This window comes from Lynx canadensis, chromosome A1 (genome assembly GCF_007474595.2).
Source record: "Lynx canadensis isolate LIC74 chromosome A1, mLynCan4.pri.v2, whole genome shotgun sequence".
NCBI lineage: Eukaryota > Metazoa > Chordata > Mammalia > Carnivora > Felidae > Lynx > Lynx canadensis.
Window position 1 is genome coordinate 171,566,510 of NC_044303.2, and position 21,681 is coordinate 171,588,190.

At 37.8% G+C, this 21,681-nt stretch overlaps 1 protein-coding gene across 2 annotated transcripts; it reads right to left on the bottom strand.

Annotated features, from left to right (window-relative positions):
- Positions 1 to 1,589: 1,589 nt before the first annotated feature.
- STARD4 (StAR related lipid transfer domain containing 4) lies at positions 1,590 to 20,250 on the bottom strand. 2 transcript variants are annotated; one of them, XM_030326246.2, is made up of 6 exons: positions 20,039 to 20,250; positions 12,963 to 13,090; positions 11,976 to 12,025; positions 7,756 to 7,882; positions 6,815 to 6,929; positions 1,590 to 5,911 (listed from the first exon to the last, which is right to left on the bottom strand). In XM_030326246.2, exons 2-6 carry the CDS (start codon positions 13,065 to 13,067, stop codon positions 5,682 to 5,684), a joined length of 627 nt encoding a protein of 208 aa, XP_030182106.1. In that variant the 5' UTR covers positions 13,068 to 13,090; positions 20,039 to 20,250; the 3' UTR covers positions 1,590 to 5,681. The 2 variants fall into 2 exon arrangements, with proteins under 2 accessions (XP_030182106.1, XP_030182109.1); XM_030326249.1 differs by lacking the exon at positions 20,039 to 20,250 and adding an exon at positions 19,846 to 20,021 and having other exon boundaries at positions 4,188 to 5,911.
- Between the last annotated feature and the right edge of the window lie 1,431 nt (positions 20,251 to 21,681).

Here is a 21,681-nt window from a genome sequence, read left to right on the forward strand (position 1 = left end):
AAAAATACTATCCAAATAATGACTAAAAAGCCTAGTTTAGCACTTTTACACTATGCTTCCAACATTATTTTTACTAGCACACCACACTCCCCTAATTACCTGTGCAGCTGATAACACAGGTAGCACGGATCCATCCACCCTCCAACTCTTGGGATACATTTGCAGGTCATGTGTTCCGGCAATTTTCTGTCATCTCATAGCTACAGAAGCCTTCATCCATAGTGGACCCTTTGCTCCAGGGGAATAGAATAATATAATTCTCTTATGGGGAATAGAATAACACCTATTATATATTCTGAAAATATTACGGTGTAATAGAAACAGGTCATTCTTGTTGACACCAGCCATTAACAATCTACAGATGGGGTGCCTGGGTGGCTCAGGCAGGTAAGCATCCGACTTCAGCTCAGGTCATGATCTGAGTTCGTGAGTTTGGGCTCCGCATCAGGCTCTGTGCTGACAGCTCCAAGCCTGGAGCTTGCTTTGGATTCTGTGTCTCCCTCTCTCTCTGCCCCTCCCCTGTTTGCACTATGTCTCTCTCTCAAAAATAAATAAGCATTAAAAAAAATTAACAACCTACAGAGGAAGCTCCATTGCTTCTAAGAATAGCTATGTAGTGTCTATCATGTAAAAGAGGCCCAGTAAGTTTTTCATGAAGTGAATGACTACTTTGCTATTTTCATTTCTATTTTGGTAGTCTTATCATTTTCCTGCTGAGATTTGAAAGAGCCTTATACACACTTTCCAGAGCTGATCCACTAAGAGATGCTATGGTTGGCTATCCAAAGAGTCATTCATCACCATCCCTCTCTTCAAGAGGCTGGAAATTCTTATGCTTGCCTCCCTAACCATCCTTACAGCTGGGGGGGGGGGGGGGTCATGTGGCAGAGACTACTGGAGAAGAAAGCTAGTGGAGGCTTCTGGGAAAGCGTTTGCTTCCCTGATAGAAGAGACCAGTGCGTGTTGCCATGCCTTCCCCTGCTTCTTGACTTGAATGCACATGTAATTTTCAGGGCTAGTCAATCACCTTATCATTATGAGAGAAAGATAAAAACTGTAGAAACTCTGGCCCTGACATCTTTGAGCTGATAAACCCTAAATTACCTATATCCAGATTTTTTATTAAATGAGAAAAAACACTTTGTTGAAACCATGTCATAGTGATTATTTTCTAGTGCATACTGCCCACAGTATCCATAATACTTTGTGGTAACATAGATCAAGGGTCTGTGTCGTCGCTACTTCTGGATTTCTTCAACTTCAAATGAAATTATGACAATTCCTAGCCAAGTTAACACAGTTATTTAAACGTGGGCACAACAAACCCTGTGTATATGTTACTGAAATAAGGGAATAACACATTCATCATCATCTTGGCTATATAATAGCAAACCAAAATTCAGCAGTATTTTGGCTAATATTATATGAGACTTTGGTGCGAGATAAGCATGTGAGTTACTAATCTTTATTTTCCAGTTTATATTTTTCTTTTGTAAGAGTTTACAAAATTAAATTACATACTTTAAGTTCAGATACATGAAACTATTTGCCAGTACTTAAGGTTAATACAACTCAGACAGTGTCAATGATTATGAATGTCTAGTAATTTTATTCTGAAATATTTCATAGCAATTTAAAAATAAATACACAGTTTATATTAAAACATGCTTTTATTAAAGGTTCCAGTTTCACATTGGCTCATAAAAGAATTATAAACTTTTTAAAAAATAAAATCTATATATAGTATAGCTTTTATTGAATTGCAAGAGACAAACTTTTATTTGACTACACATGTAAAATCTTTGGAAACAACAAAATAATGAATTACAATTCCAACTTCCTATGTTTCTTCTATGCTCAGATCCCACCACCCCCCACTTCTAGAAGTTGAGTAAGAAAGGCAAGGGAAAAACACAGCAGACGAGTGATTATACGACACACATTCTGACGGAAACCTGGTCAAGTCCCCTAACTTCTCTGGATTCCATAATTTATCCATTGGGTTGGGATACCTGCAGTATCCATGTAAGTAAAAGGATCTGGATTTTAACCACTGATTCTAAGGGTGCTAGTGTGCTCTTGAGTAAACAGATAAAGTTTTTGTTTACATCAAAGGGAATTACTCATACCTAAAAGCTCAACAAATAATTAAAGGCTTAAACTGTGCAATGTTTTCCCATCTTCTCCAGAGGCAACCTCAGTTACAGAGGATTTTGTCTGAGATGTTAATTTAATTCAACCTGAGTATTGATACTTTGTCCTTCAGTTAATAAAGAAAGAGGGAGGAGGGGGGAAAAAGAAAATTATTTTTACTGGGAGATAATCTTACATGTAGAAATCTACAATTTCAAATACATCCAACATCAGTCAACAGTAAAATGAAGAGATTTTTAACATTTACAATCTCTCTTTAACACTCTAGCAGTTCATATTATACATAACTGCAACCAGTAAATTCCTGCAATTATTTTTGCTAAGTATTGTGTTAAACTCCAAGGGTTAATCAAGAGTTAGTTATCAATGCAAACTAATACTTCATGCAAAAGTATCAGTTATGATAAATTATTTTTTTTGTATGAAACTAATGTCCTTAAAAATGTAGGTAACAAGTACTGAAAACAGTACTATGCCAAGTATTCCCTGTGTAAATGTGTTTCTAATACAAACTAGCTATAAGCTAGAGAAAAATAATCAACCACCTAACAAGGCAGATTATATTTTTTGTTTCATTAACTGCCCTACGAAAATTAATTATATTTAAAGGAAGACTTTTTGGCTATAATTGTTATATTATTAACAACTACAAACTGATTTATTTCTAATGTTCAGAAGTCCCCATTTAGCAAGCATTGAAGGCTCCAGAGATTAGAAAACATTTTGTATTTAAGAGAGCAATTCCATGCAATTCATTACTTCATATTATAAAAACACAAATTAATACATATACTAGAGAACTGTGCTATTAAATACAGGCCACTGGCCCAATGTTGATAATGCACGCTTAAAATGTGGCTAATCCAAGGAGCACCTAGGTGGCTCAGTCAGTTAAGTGTCTGACTTCAGGTCAGGCCATGATCTCACGATCTGTGAGTTTGAGCCCTGCATCGGGCTCTGTGCTGACAGCTCAGAGCCTGGAGCCTGCTTTGGATTCTATATCTCCCTCTCTCTTTACCCCTCTCCGCTCCCCTCTTAAAAATAAATAAAGATTTAAAAAAAAAATTTTTTTTTAATGTGACTAATCCAAGTAAGTAAAATACACACAAGATTTCAAAGAATTAGTAAGAAAGAAGAATGTAATCTATCTTATTGAGTTTTCACACTGATTATTTGTTGAAATGATGTTTGGGATCTACTGAGGTAAATAAATTGCATTATTAAAATTAACTTCAGCTGTTTCTTTTTATCTTTTTCATGTGGCCACTGGAAAATTTTAAATTATATATACGGCTCACATTAGTTTTCCATTCTTCTACAGCACTGTACAGAAAGAGCAGACTCAATTATATGTTAATAGTAATCCCAACCCATATCATTAAATTTTTGTATAATTATGGTATTTCAGATAACATATTTAAAACATTACCACGAGGTACCTGAACTTAGAATCTACTCTTAAAAACAAAACCAAATAAAACCTGCTGTAATCTTTCTCATCCCCTATATGCTGGCAACTATGCTAAACTTTGGTTAGATATGAGTCCGCAAACAGGCAAAGGGATCTTTTTGGTTGACGGAAAGGTTCTAAAGCTGGATTGTGGTGATGGCTGCACAATTATAGATGTATTCAAAAATTACTGGATTGTATACTTACAACCAGTAAGTTGTATAGCATGTAAATTATATTTCAATAAGGCTGTTAAAAAAAAAGAAGTACAGCTAGAATGTAGCAGATCTAAAGTGCCATCTAGAAGCTGCATATACATTTCAGGTCATTCAAATACTATTTCTCAAACTATCATATGACTCAGTATTGCAATAAAAATGTTTCCATGAGTGTCCTTTTATGTGCAATGGGTCCAATTCAACAGTGGATTATGTAATCACTAATTGGAGGTATAAATTGAAAAGGACAAAGAGAACATTAGAGTTGCTGAGTGGACAGTTTATTTGCTTTGGGGGTACCCAGTTCAGGCAATCTTATCACAAGTCCCTCACACAATCTGGGCACCCTGTAATTGGACATCTGCTGGTATTTTGCCATCCTAGACAGAACACTGGAATATATTAATCAAAAAGGAGAAAAAGGAGAAGGAGAATAGGAAGGGGAGGAAGGGGAGGAAGGAGGGAGAGGTGGAGGAGGAGTAGGAGAAGGAAGAGAAAAAAAGAGGAGGAGGAGAAGGAGAAACAAAATGATGGAAACAGTAATAGTACCACATAAAGAACTCACACTGAACACGAAGATAGATTTCAGAACGTGTGCCCGTACACGAACATAAATACACACATCTTCACGGCTACACTGAATGAGTTGCCTCAAGATCTCATTTTAAAAGTAAACCAGGTGGTTAGTTCAAAAGCCAAAGGATCATTTGGAATGTTAAAATTATTCAGGAATGTTCATTTAAGGCAGCCCTAGACTCAAGGGACCTATTTTCATCCATGCTAGTTATAAAATGACTCATCCAGGCATGTGGATAAATCTATGAATGCATTTGTTAAAGTTCCAGATGAAGATCTGTCACAATGTTTATGATGTAGTCAGTAATACTTTATGAGGTGAGTGACACTTTGAAACATGAACATGGGTCAAATGAGAAAGACTGAAAATCTCATTATTTTCCTAAAGAATATCAGATACTTCTCAGAATTAAAGCTATTTCTTGAGGGCTTATCTTTAAAAAAATGAAACATGAAGAAAACATTCATTGAATTTGACTTTATAGACAGATAATTTTCTGTTGGTGAATAGAGGATACCCCCAACCCTTTCACACAACCCAATCAATGTGGTGTCCCCAGCACACATTTGGCAGTTTTGTACTGTCTTACCCATGCATAAATGCTTTTTAAGACTTCCAGAATAAACTCACAGAAAGACACAAATACATTTTTAAAGATATCCACAAAATAATGTTATCTAGAATTGTATTTGAATTGTATTTATAGTTACTTTATTTTTATTTCTGATTTTTTCAATACTTATAAAGTAGTGCAAGTCAACTGACAATGAAAATCACCTTTACAAAATATAAAGAGCTTTTTTCTTTAGTCCAAGATATTGACAAACTCATACAGCATACCAAGGTAAAACACTAATATTTAACTTCCAGAAAAAGTTAAAACTTATAAAATGTTCATAAACCTCTAAAATAGATGATTTTAACTAATAGCATGAAGCTTATGCTTTCTCTAATTTCCAAGCAGGCAAAATATTCATACTGAGTCACTACTCAGTTTCTAAAGAGTTTAGGTCAAAGAATAATACCTACTTCTTAATGGATCTCTGTCATACTCTCCGTGCTCAGACACCCTGCTGTACCAAACACTGTGCAAATAACTATTTAAGAAAACTGAAATGCCCTCTCTTAGATAAGTATTTAGTTTGGGAATAAAATAAACCAACAAATCATCTCAAATGTTTCCACAGGCTACATGGAGGAGAGGAAAGGATGATTTTTACAGGCCACGCAGCTGAGAGCAAAAGTTGACTCTGGGGTCTACTGTACTACAAGTTTAAACATATTATGCCTTTTGTAAGGCTTTTTGTAAATCACCATAGAAGTTGATTAAAGTGCTTGCCATGGCTGTGTTGACTGCAGACTGCGGAATCATCCCACGCAGATCCGTCTGAATATAGCCTGTCAAAAGACTCTGGTGAGGATTGTCTTTAAGCGGAACACAAAACCAACCACAGGGATGGTTATATCCACGAATAAATTCTGGTCTCTTTTCACTCCAATCAAGACTTACCCCTACAAGGAAATTTTAAATTAACACTTAGCAGTGACTGAGATTAGTCTAAAACTCTCATTAAAAATTATCATCAGATATCTTGTTTAACTATTTTTCTTCTTATCCATGTAGATGAAAAACTAAGCCCTAAGAGTAACCATGGAAGAATGAAAAAGATAATTACCAACTAGAATTCTGGCAGGGGGCTGGTAAGTAGGTAATGGGGAAAGTTCTAGTCACGTCAGAATAGGTAACATTATGTCATCCTGGTAACTCCTTGGAAACTATGAATCGTGGCTGTAGCATCCAGGCTTCAAGGTACCAAAAAATCAAAACTATGGTACCACCACTACTCCCTAAAGGCTCTACCACATCCAACTTTGGTACTGGCTGGTTAAGAGTGAACAAGGAGATACTTACCTACAACTGCTAACTCAAGTATATACTACACATAAAAAAAGACCAATTTACCTATAGATCTATTTCAGAAAGCAGGAGCCTTCTAAGAGCACTATTTTTAATTTTTAGAAGACAACTATTACACAGCTCAAGGAAAGAAAAACGCTCTAACACATACCAAGTCTATTCTTTCTATGTATATAACTAAGAAGTTGTTTTCTGAGAGTGACTTAAAAGGAAATCTATTTACTATATCCCTTTCTCATAGGCAGTCATTTAACTCATATTTGTCAGCCATAACGTGGAAGCTACCATGTAACTGAGAAAAAAAAACTTACCAGAAAGATTCCCAAACCCTACTTGATATTGTTATTTTACTTCCTAGGGTGTTTGCAAAGCTTAAAGTGATTACAAAATAAGTGTGAAGGCTGAAAATACATCTCATGTAGAACGAAACATCCAGCCTAGAAAACTCAAATATTTAAAACAAATGAAAAGAAAGTATAAGGTTTTGATATAATTACCACAGGATAGAAGCCCTTCTTCATAGCCCACAGTGTAGGAGAAATCAACAAACTCTCTTGGGGAAATTATATTCCAAAGCTGGCCAGCAGTAGTATAACGCATCACACAGCAATTCTGAAAGGGAACAGGTAAGAGGTATTACTAAGGAAATATATATTGACTCATGTATCACTAATTAATCTTTAGTAAAAAACTGATACTCATTTAAAATGTATTATAATTATTATTGATAACAATTCTTACAGTGATTCTTACAAGTTTAGATCTCTATTCTAAATATCACTGCTACTGTATGTTTGTGAATAAGATATATGATCAAAACACAAAGAGTTAAGCTGCCCAGTATCCAAATCTCTAATTCAATAAAGTGGCCTTTTATCCTATATGATATTCAACATGGAAATAGATGGTGTAGACTACAGGTGTTTAAAATAAAATCCACAAATCCTTGGACTAAAACACCAAATAGTTCAATAAAGAAATTCAAACATGGCAAGAATGAATTAATAAAAATAGAAAAAGAAGACAACCCACTTTGGGTTCATAATTCTCTAATGCCTAAGGTGGCATTTTTAATCTTTGGTCTTTAATTTTGGCTTAATATTAATGGAAAAACATATAATTACCTAGAAACCTGAATACGATGGTGGTGTTTTCAGAATTTTAGATTTCAAAGCCTCATTAAAGACGCTGACAATTTTCTTAAGCAGCAAGGGTAGAGCTATTGTGGAAAACAAATTCAGTTCTGACGAATACTCATTAGTTAATATGAGGAAACTCAAGCTTTTTAAAAGGCATCAAGGATTCCCCTATGAGATCTTTGCCGTGACTACCTACTCTCAAAGCAATGAATACGTGTATGTATACATGCTCGCTCTGTCTCTCTGCCTCTCTCTCACAAACACACACACAATCTGAAGTAATGTTTCTAAATAAATACCTCTTCAAAGTGTTCCAAAATATCCATTGAAGTCATTAAGCTGTCCCAATCCAAGCGACAGGGACCGGGGCGTATATGGTCTATTACACTATTGACGATGTCATCTATAACACCTTGGGCTTTGAAACTGGAGAAAGAATATTAAAGTCAAATGCTATTAGAATGAAAAATCTCAGCATGCCTGCATCGTTCAGAGCTAACTTCAAAAAGAGTACAAGTTAACAAAGATTTTTTAAAGGGAGTAAATCCCAACTGTTTTTCTGATAAATGTAGTGATGTCAATTATTTTATCAGACTGTATTGTTTGCCCTCAAATCTGATAAGATATGCATGGCAAATTATGTTGTCATAAACATAGTAAAGTACCTTCACATTACGGGATAGCTGAAAACGGTTGGCAGAACGCTAATGCTTCATTTATTTTGTATGCTGTTCTTTTTTCAGTTATGCTCTAACATGTTATTAGTATACATATATTTTTGCCCTTTCAAAAACTTTTTTATGACAAGAAAAGAAAAATAGGTCACCCAGGAAGAGAACACCGAGGATGGCTCGTGAATTTTATCAGAACTTGGCATGTTTCAAAGGTGGCATTACATATCAATGGGGAAAGGATGTACTATTCCATAAATGGTGCTTTGGTTCAACACTTATCCTAATAGAGAAATTAAAAACTGAATCGCTACTTGACAGCATTCAAAACAATTAATTCCAGATAGACTAAAAACCACCACATAAAATTTAAAACTTTGAACTTTGTGAACTCAAGATACAGGGGGATTTCTTGAATACATAAATCACACAAAAACACAAATAATATGAGACAGTTGAAATTAAAAACTTGCATATCACAAATGACAAAATTAGTAAGTTTCTTTTAAAACCAGCACAGACTGGAAGAAGGCATGTGCAACACATATGAACAGACATAATTATTACAGAGAATACATAATTAATTCCTATAAACTAATGAGACAAATATAATCTAAAGAAAAGATGGGCAAAGGATACGTTAAGATTGCCCTGAAATGTCGATAAATTTAGAAAAGATGCTCAACTTCACTCATAATCAAGCAAATAGCAACAAGATACCATCTCATACCCCTGAGATTGGCAGAGATTAAAAACATAACCAGTACTGAATGGAAGGGAATGAGAACTCTCAGACTGCTACCATCACTTTAGAGAGCAATTTGGTTAACGTCTAGTGTAGCCAACCCAGGTGCACCCCAAAGAAAATCACACGTGTGTAGGAGACAAATACCTAAGAAGTTTACTATAGCACTGTACCTTATAAGGGATAACTGACAACAACCTAAAAATTTGTCAGTAGGCAAATTTGCAAATACAGGTAAACACATCGCAGCATTTTCTTATGAACATGGAAGAATAGGTCTACATGTAACAACATGGCTAAATCTTGAAAACACAATGTTAAATGGAAAAAATTAAAGGAAATTACTGAAGGAAACACACACACATATGTGGTCAAAGAATAAAACAGGAATAACATACACTTTAAGATACTAGTTAACTGGGGAGGAAAGAAAAGAGAAGAAATGAGAGATAGACTGGCTTTAACTCTATCAGTAACCTTTCAGAGGGGGGTCTTTCTAAAAGTCTTTTTTCTAAGTGTATTTATTTATTTTCAGGGAGAGAGAGAAGAGAGCATGCATGTGCGTGGGGGAGGGGCAGAGAGAGGGGGAGAGAGAGAATCCCAAGCAGGCTCCACACTGTCAGTGCAGAGCCTGGCATGGGGTTCGATCTCAGGAACCACAAAATCATGACCCGAGCTGAAAACAAGAGGAGAACGCTTAACCTACTGAGCCACCCAGGCGCCCCTCTAAAAGTTTTTTTAAAGCATCTGAAGCTGTTTTATTGTCTTGTAAATGCTTCCAGCTCATACTTACATTGTCTCCCCTATCCTAAATCTGCTCTTCCCTCCTGTGTTCTCTAACTTTGGGTGGATGGTGGGAGTGGGGGCAATACAAGTTAATCCAGTCACCCAAATTAGATATGTGGGATTCAACTTGGACTCTCTCAACCCTGTTTCAGTAGTCACAACTAAAGTCACCATGTTTTATCAAGATGACTTCCTAAATGTAAAGTGCTCAGGACAATATTTGGCTCTCAATAAATGTTAGCTATCATTACCTCCACCACCATCTTTAGATCTCTGTCACGTTCACCTGCCCTTATCAACTCCCACTTAGTTAGGCCACTCTGCGTCCAACTTGACACTGCAACCATTTCTAGCTCTTTGGATCACATGTCTCTTTAAGTTTCTTAAAAAAAAAAAAAAAAAAGCCAAAGATCTCTTCCCAGGAATATAACATTGACACCAAATTATATATATGATCTTAAGGAAACTTCAAAAAGCTAGCCATGGATTCCCAGGGCAAAACCTCTTCTCTAAACTCTCCACACTCATTTCCCTGTTCCATTTTTCGCAGTGCTATCAGAGGAAGTTCAAAATCTTTGAGGACCTGGGAGGTCGGGGTCAGGGGTAAACAAGGGTAAGTGCAATACTGAATTTCTTATTCTAGAATTCAAAAATCCTTCAGACATATGCTCTCCTCACCCTTACTTTATGCTCCAGCTATACGAACACAACTTCTACTTCCCTAAACAAACTCCTTAGAGTGTTTCCCATGTGTGTTTCTGGAGGAGATGCAATCCCCTCTGCCTGGAATACAAATCAGTTCTTCATTCCCTAGGAAATAGCCATTCCTCCTTTAAAGGTCAGCTCATATGCTGACTCTTCTATGAAGTTCTCTCAAATCACCAAGTGTAATGCTCTCTTGGCACTTTTTATGCTTTTCAACCCCTACTGGGAATTGGTGATCTAAATGATTAATTCACACTTGCTTACAATGCTTAATCCGCAACTCCAGTTTCCTGGTCCTTGACATAAATATTGTATAACTCATCTTTCTGGAAATGCTATCTTTGGTATTATACTTCAGAACAGTTTCATTTTTAAAAGGGCTGAGTCCCAAGGATGTGAACATTCCACTGCAATTACACAAGGCAATTGTCTCCACTAGCTTTAAAAAACAATTATTTTTTTTCTGGTTAAAAGCGTAATTCGTGTTCAACTATATGTAAATACCAAAAAAAAATGGAAACAAAAATCACGTATAAAACTGCCATCTAGAGGTATATGTTTGGTGTTAAGTGAAAACATTTATTTTTTATTTTTTTATTTTAGAGACAGAGAACGTGCACACATGTGTGCTCCAGCAAGCAGGGGAAGGGCAGAGGGAAGGCCAGCATCCCAAGCAGGCTTTGCCCTGTCAGCACAGAGCCCGACACGGGGCTCGATCCCACAACCTTGGGATCATGACCTGAGCTGAAATCAAGGGTCAGATGCACATCTGAATGAGCCACCAGGAGCTCCAAGTAAAAACATTTTAATATATAAAAGTATATAGGGGCACCTGGGTGGCTCAGTCGGCTAAGTGGCCAACTTCAGCTCAGGTCATGATCTTGCAGTTTGTGGGTTTGAGCCCTGTGTCGGGCTCTGGTGCTGACAGCTCAAAGCCTAGAGCTTTGGGTTCTGTGTCTCCCTCTCTCTCTTCTCCTCCCCACCTTGCACTCTGTCTCTCTCTCTCTCAAAAATAAACATTAAAAAAAATTTAAAAATATATATATAAAGTCAACTCACAATTGTGCTACCTACAATTTAGTATTCTGCTTTATTCACTTTACATTACATTGTGAGCATTTTCTTGTGTTTTTAAATAATATTTTAAAATGTAGTTTTTAAAGACTGTAAGATACCACGTTTCAAAATTTAACCATTCTCTATTGATTATTCAAGTTGTTTGTAATTTTTAATATTGTAAGTAATGCTGTGATGGAAGAGATAACTACTCAACTATTATCTTTCTTACGATTTCTTTAAGATGAATTCTTAGAATAAAGTATGCTATAGCACTGAGTAAATATAGAAGACTAGAAAGGTCTTATACAACATGCTAAGAAGTTAAGATTTTATCGGCCATTTGATATCATTATTTATGATTCCCTTACCACCACCTCAGTCCACAAGGGATACAGACATTTTAAGACTCTGAATTCATAAGGTTATTTGCTTCCCAGAAAGTTTAAAATATTAAAAGCCAAATTTCATAGGCAATGATGATTTAGTGATCATTTATATATAGGAAATTTGGCAATGTCTTAAGAGCTACATAAAACTAGAAGAATTTACTTACAGGTATCCATTAAATTCTTCTGAAGGTTTTCTCCAAATTGTTACATCTTTCTAGAAAAATAAAAACAGTATATGGACATAAATAATCACCTAGCTAGAAATGTGGACATAAAACCAACAATTTCAAATTGCAGAACATGTCCTTGCATTAAAATAAAACTTAAGTAAATATTCAAAGAGATACATAGAAGTCTTTTATGCCATCAAATGATCCATATCTGAATTTCTTCTGTTTCCTAAAGTTCTTCACATCTTCCTTAAAGTACAGACCTCCAAAAAAGATTTTTTAGTAGCTTAATGAGATCCAAACACTGTTAAGATCCAGTGAAGGCTCTATCTTGCCAGCCATTATTATTTGCCTCACTCCAATCTTACCTATTTACCATCACTGACACATTTAGACTAAGACAAAAGGAATGCTAAATATTTCATTCTGACCTTGCTCATGTATATTTTTTTAAATCAAACAAGTCACATCTATTATGGCAGTGCTACCTTGAATTAGTCCCTACATCCTTTTTCTGATCATTTCCCAAGAAATCTTGACCATCAGACAAGCTAGAGTGCTTCACTGCAAGAGTCCTGGATCCAGGGCTACCTCTGTCAACACTCAGCCATGTGATAGTTTGGACAAGTCCCACTGGTAAGAAAGAAAACTAAATGGCCACCCTCACAGGCTTGCTGAAATATCTGAAACTCTTCCAAACTATCCATACATTCTATATGTTGACTTTAGAAGCTATACTATAGGCTCTTGTTGCCCAGAGTCTATTCTCATGTCCGCTAGCTAAAGCAGTAATGAAAGCAGTACAGGATTATTATGTTTTTGCCTTGGTGAGATGTAAAAACACTGATTTTATTAGCATAATTATCTATCCTGCACATCTTTCCAAAGAATGGTCCTATTTTCCCTTACCATTTTGAAAGTCATCAACCAACTCATTAGATAAAGGATAAACCCCAAATAGAAGTAATTTAAATAATTTACCATTTTCTTGGCAACTCGCCACTTATCGTCTTCAATGCTATGATACTGGATGAGAGTGTTTTTAAGTCTAGTTGCAAAAACAGCAGCATCAGGCAGGCCTTCCATTTTTTTTTCTTTTTTCCTTTTTCCTGTTACAGAGACAAGGATTAGCATCAGCAAATATCACAGTTTGACGCAGTAGACCGAGGAGTCTCAAATCTGGCTTCATAACAGAATCACCTGGGGAGCTGTCAAAGATACTTACACCTGAATCCCACCCCAAATCAACTATTCAGAATCTCTGAGAGTAGGACCTGGGCATAGTTTTCCTAAAAGCTTCCAAGATGAATAACACCTAATCAAGGATGAGAATCACATATTTTGAGTTATTAAAATTATTCCTATAAAAATAAAACACAATCCTATTTCCCTTCCTAATAGAATATAACAAAAAGATATACATTATTGAATTCTAGATAACTTAAAGAAAAAAAAATTGCTGTTTCCAAACTATAAAAATAAATACACAAGGAATAAATTCTTTAAAAAAGTCCTTAGAGCTTCAGCCATTAAAATTTTAATTTAACATCCAACAGATTTAGGACTTATTCTAGCAAACAAATGAACAAGAAGCACAAGCAGAAACCTGCTCGTACCTTCTTTCAGGATAGGGCTACAGAACTCTGAACAATTTCAAAAGTTTGAAGAACTATACCATTTTCAATATTTTATTTCATTCAGTGAGATGTTATAGGACTCAGTAAGGTATCTGTGTAAGGAAGGAGGTCATAGGAAGACTTTTAGAACTACTAGTACAGCATAAACAAATGGTTCATAATTTTAGGGCAATAATTTTAACTGTATAAAAAATAAAAGTACTATATTATTCACAATTCCAAAGATAAGCTACTATTCAACAATGTTTTTAAAGAGCAATGATTACTAGCCTTAAAGATAATAAACTTAATATAATGAGGGGTTCTGTAATGTGTTGGTTTTAACACATTGCTGCAAATTCTTTGATATACTTCCCATCAAGAAGTGGTCCGTGACTGCATGACTGTGTAGGCTGGGTTAGAAAAGTCCATGCAGTTCTGCAGGTTTCTTTTAGAATAATCGCTCCAGGAGTCTTTGATTAACATGCAAGCATGCAAAAAATCTGGCTATCCTGAGGCTGAAGTGTGGAAAGACCAAAGGAGAGAGGGGGAAATGGGGAGAGACAGCACCCCAAAGTCCCAGATCCAGAAGCCTAGTTACAGCTTCATCCCTGTGGGTACCTCTTGCTTCCCCAGGCTTCCCTCAATTTGACTCAGTCTTCCCCATCTTAAGAATTTATTTTTACAATGGAAATTGAGCCAGTAGCTCAAAGTCAAAGCCTCACTGCCTACAATATTCTTGTCCTAATGGTTTTCTTTCTGTCCCTCAAATAGGCCAAGCCTGTCACTGACTTTGGGCTTTGCACTTGCTATTTCTATGCATGCATTATTAAATCCCAAGTCTGAGCATGACTAATAACAACTTGTAATGACAACTTTATTTTAAACCTCCTGTCTTAAATACAGCCTTCTACAAGTCGTTATTATATCCTTCTTTTATTTTCTTCGTGGTGCTTATCACATTATGAAATTAACCTGTTTATTTATTGGTGTACTGTATTCTACTCTTTCACCATCGCATCTTCAACTAACAAAGCAGGGGCCTTTTGTCTGCCTTATTTACCAGTGTTTCCCCACCAACTAGAACACTGCCTGGAACACAACAGGTCCTTAATATTTGTTGAAGTGTGTTTGCTTCAAAACAAGAATTGTTTTATTTTAATTTTGTGTCCTTTTGGTGCCTTGGTGCACTCCAGTAAAAAGGATAAAGGAGAAAAAGCTTCTGGGCAAAAGCTGCACAGTTTACAGAACCATCAAGTTACTACTACAAAGGAGATCAAGAAAAGATCTACATGAAATGTCAAGCCTCAAACCTCTATGGGAATGAGGCTATAATTCTCAAGGACAAATGCATACATCAGGATCACCTTTGTTACATTTTGTAGTAGTTGTTGCTGTTAACAAAGATTCCCTCCCTAGTCTCTTCTGAGTGCTCTTTTTAACCAAGCCTTGTTTTTAGGCTTGTCCTTGGCCCCCAAGGTTCAGTTCTATCAAGAATCCTGCTGAGCCAGTTTACGAAAACCCCTCACCCTCAAAAATTCCTCAACCTACCCTTGATCTTGTCACACTGCCCTGTGTTCAGCACGAATCCTATGTCAATTTAGCCAGAATTCCCCTGCCCCCTAATGTTTCCTCTTAGCAATTTTCCATCCACTGGACACCCAACCCACCCTGCTCCTTGACAACAAATCCCCACTTGTCTCTGTTGTATTCAGAATGGACTGTAGTTCTAAGGTTTATTCTCCATTATTGCAATAGTTCTTGAATAAGATTTGCCTTTACCACTTTAACTTCTGTCTGCCTCTGGTTTTCTTTGACACTGTTTTTAGATGTTGCATTTCAGGGCCCAGCGCAGATAGTGCGATTCAGTGGCCTTGATCTGGAGCAGGCCCCCATAATCTAAGTTCGTTAAAAAGCCTTGCTAATTATTCTGTTATCCAGCCAGGGGTGAGAACCACCGGTCAGAAAACTAAAGGTGACAGAAATAAATCAATATTGTAGTCAATATTTAAATAGCATAGAGCAGGGCACACAAGACATTCAAAATGATAAACAATAAGATGATATAGAACTGTAGGGGAGGAAAAAAACCTTTTTCTCTACTCTCTTAGGTTCTGTCTCTGAGACCTGCAAATTAAATTGACAAAGGTATATTAACAGGAGAAAAGGCATATATATTTTATTCACTATTGATATTTTAATTTTTATGTGCATAGAAGCCTTCACAATAAAGAAATGGAGATCCAAAAAAGCAGTTAGACCTAGGGCTTATACACCATTTTAACAAAGGGTGATAGGGGCGCCTGGGTGGCGCAGTCGGTTAAGCGTCCGACTTCAGCCAGGTCACGATCTCGCGGTCCGTGAGTTCGAGCCCCGCGTCGGGCTCTGGGCTGATGGCTCAGAGCCTGGAGCCTGTTTCTGATTCTGTGTCTCCCTCTCTCTCTGCCCCTCCCCCGTTCATGCTCTGTCTCTCTCTGTCCCAAAAATAAATAAACGTTGAAAAAAAAAATTTTTAAAAAAAAAGCCTTTAAAAAAAAAAATAAAAATAAAAAAAATAAAAAACAAAGGGTGATAAATTGTGGAAAAGTGATAAAACAAAGGAAGAGGGGGCTGGGCTTCTAGTGGTGGTAAATTATGAGGAAATATATGAGAGAAAACTAATAGAAGATAAGAGTTATTGTAGTAAAGTTTGTTTGTTCAGACAATCACGGTGTCAACTCTGTGCCCAGTGATGAGTTGTCCTCCTTCCGGTATAGGAGAGAAGAGAAGGAAGACCTTCACAAAGGGAAGTTTATGTCCTACTTTTAGGCAGTAATGGGAGGGAAAACAGCTCTTTCTGCATTTGCTGCTGACTGCCTTCAGCTCAAAATAATCCCTATTCCAAAGTGGTATATTTTGGGGTGGTATATCCTTTCAGAAACATAGTAAAGTATATATATAAAATTCAATAATGTAGAATTTAGGATCTATGTAAGTGATGCAAAATATAGATCTCACCCAAAGACTAAAAAGTGGATGATCTCATTCAAAAAGTATGCCAGTCAGGAATATATCCGATTTCCCCTCAAGAGACTGCTGACTTGGTAGCCAGTACAACGACCTTAATCAAGAGTATGTTACAAACAAGCACAAATTCTTAGAGAAGACTTGAAAAACTAATCTATTACTAGGATCATTGTGATCAAACAATATTCTGTAAACCCGAAGGCTGCCTGCCAGGTTCCTGTGGTTGGCAGATAAGATATTTTTTCAAACTCCTTGATAGAAATCAAAGATGAAATGTAAAGATGCTATTATCATTGACAACATCATCTTTGTGCAAATCCATTACACAAATGTGAGCCAGAAAAACTACCTATAAAGATGAGAATCTGAATCTTTGAGGTGCTTACCTTAGTAATCTTTCTGATCGCTCTTACTGATCACTATAAAGTCCAAACTCCTTAATATGGCTTATGGGCCCTTTTATGATCTGGCTGAGCTTTATTGCCTAATTTCTACTCTTCTTTCCTGGACTCCTATAACAACTAGGTTAGCTTCCCCCTACCCCACCAACGTTTGTCACAGCAACTCTGTAATTATTCACTTGTCATCTTTTCCAATTTAACTGTAAATCTTTTGGGGCAAGAAGTGTGACTTGCTCAATGTTACCCTCCTTAGGTCTAGCTAACATGCAGTAGGAACCCAGTAAATAAAAGTGGGAAAAAGAGGTAGATGGTGAGCTACTAGCCTCACTTATGAAATACCTCAAGATATCTAAGATGGGCCCATTTACACCAATCATCCTTGAGCTTCTGAATGACTAAAACATTCTTTGCCATAATTAAATACAGCAATTTCTCAAGTAAGTCTACTATTTGCCAAATATCTAGCATATACCAGGTCCTAGAACTAAAGAAATGGATATAATCCAGTCTTTGCTCTCAAATTTGACTTATTCCACCTTTTAAATAAATGTTTAATTGCAACAACAACAAAAGCTAAAACATTAAAAACTAGTAATGAGCCTCTTTTAAGGGTACTGGAGTAGGAGGTAGGAAAGGAAAACAATAAGTGTAAACTCAGAAAGCTCTTTTTTAGCCCAATGAAGTATTTAACCAGGCAGTTCATTCTTGCATGGACTTTTTTCATCAAGATTAAGTCCAAAAGAGAATATGGCTACTGTCTGAACTATCTGTGTGTGGGCAGGCATAACATATCTCTCAAAACATATTCCCGAATTGGGGGTTGGGCAGTATGGAGTTATTATCAAGGTCTCGATGCTCTCCTAATAAAGCAGGGTACTCACATTAATTGAAAGGAAAGTATACAATATGCTCTACTAAAATCTCCACCTGTGAAGAATGTGAGAAAAATGTTCTAAATACTATTCTGAACTCCCTCTTACTAATTCTTTTATTCCCTTTCTTGACCTACATCAGGAAACTCTCCAATTCCATCACTTAACATTTCAGAGAACAGGTACCACTTAATCATATCAGAATCTAGCAGCTCCTTAGAAAAGGTTATCTACTTTTGACAGTTCTATTCCTCAGTGCTCAGTAATGTCCACCTTCATTTTTTTCCTTACTTTAGACTAAACTTTTTGTTCATGTTTCCTATGCCCATGTCTTTGCAATAATCACTAGTGTAGACAGTGGCTGCCATCATAAAGCGGGCAGCCTGCCCAAGTTAAAAGTTGTCTTGTGGCCATCTCTCAGCATCATAGTCTGTGACCAATACAACTCCAATTTTCATTAAATTTACATCACAAGGAGACGGCCATAGGTTCTATTTTAAATATGAAACATAATAAACACTTTAACCTCTAATATAAAGTGAAATGTCGTAAAAACCTGTACTTATGTAATATGAAGTCAGAATTCACTATTGAAAGAAACTATTAACAGAATTGTTTAAACTTCAATTTCCCAATTGATAAGGGTTTCATTTAGTTGAATAGCTTCAATTTAGCATGCCATAGATTTTCCCCCAAGATACTGTGCAAACCAAGGCCTTGTAAATTAAATTATTTTTCCACCTAACATAAACATTTCAGCATATCCTTGATTTCCAATCAATTTTGAATTTGTAATTTAGCTTTTCAAACTCAAAAACAGTAGGTTCTCATTTTTGAGACTGGCTATAGCAAGAATCCAACAGAAAAGCCTACTTCTACAATGTCACCAATGTCCCTCTGTTTCAGTGCTCACTTTAGCTTTAGTATTAGCTTTACAACCATGTTGAGACTTTTTACAACAGTTAAGGCAATATTAAATTCTAATGATACCTCGGGACACCTGGGTGGCTCAGTAGGTGAAGCAACCAACTCTTGGTTTGGGCTCAGATCATCTCACAGATTGTGAGTTCGATCCCCCATGGGGGTTCTGCACTGACAGCGCAGAGTCTGCTTGGGATTCTCTGTTTCCCTCTCTCTCAAAATAAATAAGTAAACTTAAAAAATTCTAATGATATTTCAGCTTTAAGTTTGAGTCCAAGGTCATCTTTGAACTCCTAATGCTCTAATCCTTTACTTAAAATAATAATAGCTAACATTTATTGATCACTTACTATGTGACCAGTCTTCCTGGCCACTTTAAATTGTATTATTTCATTTAATCCTCATAAACAACCTTCAAAGCTGATCCTATTATACTGATTTTACAAAGTAGTAACAAAGAAATTAAGTCACTTTGTCCATAATCACACAGCTAATAAGCGATAGAGCCAGAATTCCAACCCTGGGCTTCTGCCTTCACAGTCTAAAGGTCTATTCTGTAAAATACCGGAAGTTGATCACAAGCTAGAAGAGACTTTACATTAAAAAAATCTGACATCCTACTGAATTTGTCATTTTGTCCTGGCTCCTGATCCCAAAATAGCTCAGGTAATCTTTCTTAACTGTACATTAGGGATAATAACACTAAATTACTGGGGATGTAGATGAATTAATACATTTAGCATCGGGGTTGGAAGATTGTTAAGCACCGGAAAACGCTGCCTCTTATCAGTATCACTCAGTCAGAGCTTGGTGTGGGAAGATGGGACCCTACGTTGTCTGTGCATCTACTACGAACCAGGAAGCACTGTGCCCACTCACAGAACGCGACCTCAGTGAATCTTCACTGCGGCCCTGGACGCGAGGTTTTAACTGCCCCTTCCCCTTTTAAGCGACGCAGAAACGCCTAGTGGGCATCGAAGTCCTTAAGCAGGTGAGCGGTGCCGAGAGGCGAGGTGCAAGCATTGGGGTCCTTCCGGGGATGCCTTACCTCCCTCACTTGTAAGGTCCGCACCGCCCGGGCGCCGGGGTCCGCCCCCCCGACCTCCACGCCGGCCTCCGCCGCCCCGCTGCCTGGAGCAGCTCCGGAAAACGCCCCGGACAGGGCGCCCCGGGCGCCCCTGTCGCCTTCCCTCCCGGCCGCCTCACTTCCGCCGTAACTCCGCGCCTCCACCCACAGCTACCTGAGATAAAGCGAGGCGCGGTGCGCGGCTAGGCGCGGCAGGCCGCACCGCACTCACGGCTTGGGGCAACACTGACGCTCGGGAGCTCCTTCAGCTTCCACGCCAGGCAGAGCCTGCAGAGCCAATGGGCTACGGGCCACCTCCGCCATTGCAGCCAATTGGAAAGTACCAAGTTTTTCCGCAGCTCGAACCCGGGCGCACCCGAGAGCAAGTGGCCGAAGTTGGCCTGGGCAACGTGTGTTTGCTTGGATTGGCTGGCGCGGCAGCGTACGGAACGCTGATTGGTCGCCAGGAAATGGAATGATTCCTCGTGAGTGTGGGCTGGCAGGAACCCGGCAGGGTTCCCTGGGTGTGTGGGAAGGCGGGTGGGTCGGGCTCCGGCGGGGTATCCCTCGGCGGATTAATGGCGCAAGAATTTTGCAAGAGTAAATCCAACTGGGAGAAATACGAACGCCAGAGGGAGTGAGTGATGACAGTGAGGGATGAGGCTGGCCTAAATTTAGAGGGCTGTGGAGATGTAGTATCACGCAGCTGCAGCACCCCTCCCAGGACCAAAAAAGTCTGGTAAAAAAGAGAAGGCACCCGTGCAGAGGATGACAAATCCTTCGGCTTTCCGCTTCCTCTGGCTTAGAATCGACAGCGTTGAATGAGAAAGCCTATAAACAAAGTCACTGCGACCCTGCGAATTGATCTTTCGCCAAACATTGTCCTCAGAAAAGGGAGATCAGAAAGACCACCTTGAAAATAGAGAAGAGGTGTGGCAGGTGGCTTTCGCAGCCTCATGAAGTATTCTGGTTTTCGTTTACTTGAAGATGAGTAACATTTCCAGTGGCTGTGAAGTCACGGATCGGATAGGATGTTTGACAAATCACTAAATGTCAGGTGTTTACAAATTATATTTACTAGGATATGTAGTTTGAGGACCATGAGAAGGAATACAATGCTACACCATTAGTCATTTTGGACAGACTTGCAATGAGAACAAATAATAATTCATAAATTTTTAAATGAATGTCGTTAAAAGAATCACCAAACACCACTTGGTAGTTATTATTGGCAGATTTTTAAAATCTTACCTCATTATTAAATCTTACCTCATCCATAGAAGGAATAATAATTTGGCTGGTGATTACTTTTCCATTATCTCACATGTAATCATCAGTAAAACTCACCTACCTTGAGGGGGCTCTTCAGTGGATTTAGTGAGGTATAAAGTATGTATAAGACCTTATACAAAGCACTTTTCCACAACCATCTGAAATTATTATCCAAATATGTATGCAAACAAGGATCACGATAATTGGCCAATAATAACAAGCAAGTGAATAGAGGCCCAAGCATAACTCTTAAGGCAGATTACTTAATTTCTGAGTAGCTGAACTGGAATTTGGTTCAGGTCTGGAGAACTCGAATACGGGACCTCTCAACCCCCACAAAACTCAAACTGTGTTTCACGCCCTCTGTCAGGCACCTGTGCACAGCGGTGAGGACCAGAAATGAAAGACCTAATCCCTGCCCGGAAGGTTTACACAGTTGCACGGCGGAGAGGAACAAGTCCTCAACAAGTAGAAAATTAGGACCTCTTGTTATTAGGATTCAGCTGTAAGCACATTGCTCAGCAGCTCTGTGAATTCTCTTCACAG

Bases quoted from the DNA above. Each gene is read 5' to 3' on its own strand.
- STARD4 (XM_030326246.2), bottom strand. From the start codon at position 13,067: ATGGAAGGCCTGCCTGATGCTGCTGTTTTTGCAACTAGACTTAAAAAC. The intron at 12,026-12,962 runs GTAAATTATTTA...TTATTTTTCTAG, and splicing joins GGCGAGTTGCCAAGAAAATG to AAAGATGTAACAATTTGGAG. The intron at 5,912-6,814 runs GTAATTATATCA...ATTTCCTTGTAG, and splicing joins AGAAGGGCTTCTATCCTGTG to GGGTAAGTCTTGATTGGAGT.